This window comes from Miscanthus floridulus, chromosome 10 (assembly GCF_019320115.1).
Source record: "Miscanthus floridulus cultivar M001 chromosome 10, ASM1932011v1, whole genome shotgun sequence".
Taxonomy (NCBI): domain Eukaryota; kingdom Viridiplantae; phylum Streptophyta; class Magnoliopsida; order Poales; family Poaceae; genus Miscanthus; species Miscanthus floridulus.
In genome coordinates this window covers 34804421-34807546 of record NC_089589.1, presented here as the reverse complement: position 1 = coordinate 34807546, position 3126 = coordinate 34804421, and the positions used below count along the sequence as shown (strand labels likewise).

General features: G+C 52.0%; 1 protein-coding gene across 1 annotated transcript; it reads left to right on the top strand.

Annotated features, from left to right (window-relative positions):
• Positions 1 to 1761: 1761 nt before the first annotated feature.
• On the top strand, positions 1762 to 2847 carry LOC136488389 (uncharacterized). Its single transcript, XM_066485339.1, has one exon. The coding sequence runs from the start codon at positions 1762 to 1764 to the stop codon at positions 2845 to 2847; it is 1086 nt and encodes a 361-aa protein (XP_066341436.1).
• The last annotated feature ends 279 nt before the right edge of the window (positions 2848 to 3126 follow it).

Here is a 3126-nt window from a genome sequence, read left to right as displayed (position 1 = left end):
GGGGTGTAGTCTTGGCTAGACCGATAGTTTTAATTCCGCATTTGTTTCGGTTAGCCGGTGCGATTAATTTTAGAAATGACTATTCACCCCCTCTAGTCCGCCATCTCGACCCTACAAGGGTATGGCTCAGTATGCTGGTAGCCGACTTGACAGGCAGTGAGATTTAGAAGTTCAGGCTTCTTGTTGACAATAAGTCAGCCATAGAGCTGAGCAAAAATCCAGTACACCATGATCGGAGTAAACACATTGATACTCGCTTTAGTGCATTGAGAATGGCGTGGTTGATGTGGATCACGATATCCTCACGAAGGCCCTTGGCAGGATCAGGCATGTGAAGCTCAGACAGAGGCTTGGAGTCGTCAAGGTACAACGGGATTAAGGGGGTGATTTGTTAGTTGTTGAATAAGTCATGTACATAATCTGTAATCCCGATGGGACGTGTCGTAGTTGTTTGCTTAGCGTAGAATCGTAGGCGGACGAGATGTGTCCGTGCCACGCTGTGACCGCTGTGTTAGCTCTGGCCCCGTCACAACGTGACGCTGAGTGCACGTCCTGCGGAGATCCGAAAGAAACGAATCACGTAGAGTGGGTCGTGGTGGCGGGGATGTCGGGCTCCAAGCCCGTGTAATCTGAACATGTTATGAATGAGAAAAACAACCGAAAAGGCTGCGGTAATTGGCAGCGCCATCTGTGTTCTCTGTGTCCAGTTCTCGCTTGTGTGTTCTAGGGTTCTAGTCGCCGCCGTCAAGCTCGATCTCCAGCGCTCGGTTCCAACATCTCCTCTTATTTATAGACGTGCTGTGGGCCAGGGGGCCAAACCCTAGAAGATCTAAGGGTTGCTGCTGATCATGGCAGAACCAATATGTTGGATATGTTTGACAGGTAGACCACAAACTTAACACTTAATTAATCTCGGGATTAGCGGAATCACATTCCAACGAACCCAAGTCGATGGCTTAATTTGTTTGCAACAGGGGACTGACTCATATATGCATTCATTTTGGATGCAGGTTATCAAGGCCAGCACCATCGATGAAGCTATCAGACGAATTCTCTAAGAACTGAAGGAGGACGATGATGACACTACCGGCAGTGTCTGGCACAATGTCATCTACTTTGATGGCTGGGATGGGCTGGGGGCATCTGCCGTCCTCCGAGCCGTAGGCCAACGCCTCAGCGGTGGTCGGGAGTTCTCAGAGATCATCCACATCGATTGCTCCAAGTGGGAGAGCAGGAGAGCGGTGCAGAGGGCTCTCGCGGTTCAGCTTCAGCTTCCCGCTCATGTGATAGGGATGTTTGATGCACAAGACGAGGAGGACGACTACCGGGGTGTGGGCCAGGGCTCACGCCTCGAGATACCCAAGGTCTCCAGGGAGATATATGAACACGTACAGAAGCAGCGCTGGGCCAAAGGTTCTTGGTGATCTTCAACAACGGGAGCTGCGATGAGATCGATCTTGAAAGCTTGGGCTTCCCACTGTCCGGGTACTCAAGGAACAAGGCCCTGTGGTCATTCCAAGGGGGATTCCGGCTCTACCCCAGGATGAAGGTCGACAGGGCCCTCGAGAGCAAGACGGCATCATCAACAGATGTTTTTCTCTCAGCAACCTCCGCCATTAACCTCGGCGAGTACAGTTTTTCCGTGATTTTGCGCTGCGAGGCAGAAGTTGCAAAGGGCATGATCAGTAGTTCAGTACTGGCGGCATCGACTGGCAAACAGCAGCCGCCGATTGCTTCCTGTACACGATGAGGCTCTGCGGCATGGGTGGCCACTTGATTGACTATGATCTGGCCACCCATGGCTGCAACTACTGGATATGCGATGGAATCATACAGCTGAAGCAGGGAGATGTCGTCGGCAGTGATGATGTTGCAGCTGAAACGCTGTGGCGATCTTGTGATGCTTTGAAGCACGAGATGCGGCTGGATGCAGACTACCACCAGAGTCCACAGTTGCCGGCATCTCCGGTGGTCAGGCGCCTGCAGGAGCGCATGGCATACTGGACTTCACCAGCTTATGGATCCACGCTGATTAAGGATCAGCGTGGCCGTATTCCTAAAGGCATGTTCCAACAATACGACAGGCTTTGTGTGCTCAAGCTATCAGCATGCACATTCAGCCTCACATCGCCTCCATTCCTCTGCTGCCACAGCCTCAGGTTTCTCTGGCTTGACCATTGCCAGGACGAAAGTAGCAGCACAGACGACGGTGCAGCGAATGAGGAGGACATCCGGCGGTGCTTCGAAAAGCTGTGGGTGCTGGACGTGCGGTACTCAAGCTCCAAGTTCCTGTCTGAGAAGATGATGGATTTCATGGCTCAACTCAGGGAGCTACATGTGATGGGACAAGAGAAGTTCAACATGGACATGCTGCAGGGGAGGCTGCACAACATCCGAAAGCTCAAAGTTACAAAGTCCAAGATCAACTGCAGCAATCGGACATACCTGTTGTCGGGCAAGGACAAGATGGAGCACCTTGAACTGTCAGAAAATGGTGGCAGCATGAAGAGTTTATCAGTGGAAAGCAGCAGCTGCAGCTGCCTTGAGACCGTCATTATTGACGGATGTGTTTCTTTGGAAGAGATATCCTTGAAAGGGTGGGCTAAACCGAAGAATCTACTCTTGAGAGGGTCCTTTCCGGACCTGCGCAGTCTAGACCTCACTGGTGCAGCAGTGAAGACACTAGATCTGAATGCAGTGATGGCCCCGAAGCTCGAAGAGCTCTTCCTGCTTGACTGTGTGAAGCTTACAGCAATCCTATGGCCGCCGCCACCACCATCAGCAGGTGAAGGCAAAGGTAGTGGAAAAAGATACTTGGCCAAGCTACGCATTGACAGCACCCAATAGTTAGAAGATGATGATATAGGAAGCAGCAGCAGATCACATGCCGGATGTAGTTGGTGTTAGTCCTGAGATCTCCCGCATGGGTGAGCCGACCGCTCACCGGCGTTCTCGCACACACACTACGACTGGAGATAGAAGAGGAAGAGAGAATAGAGCGCACACACACAATACAATCACCAGCGTTGGCCGGAGCTCTCACTACTACACAAACTTTAATGGAGGCGGGCGTTTTTTATTTTCCGCGGCGGGCAAAGCCGTCCGCCGCGGCCTAGAGGCCACGGT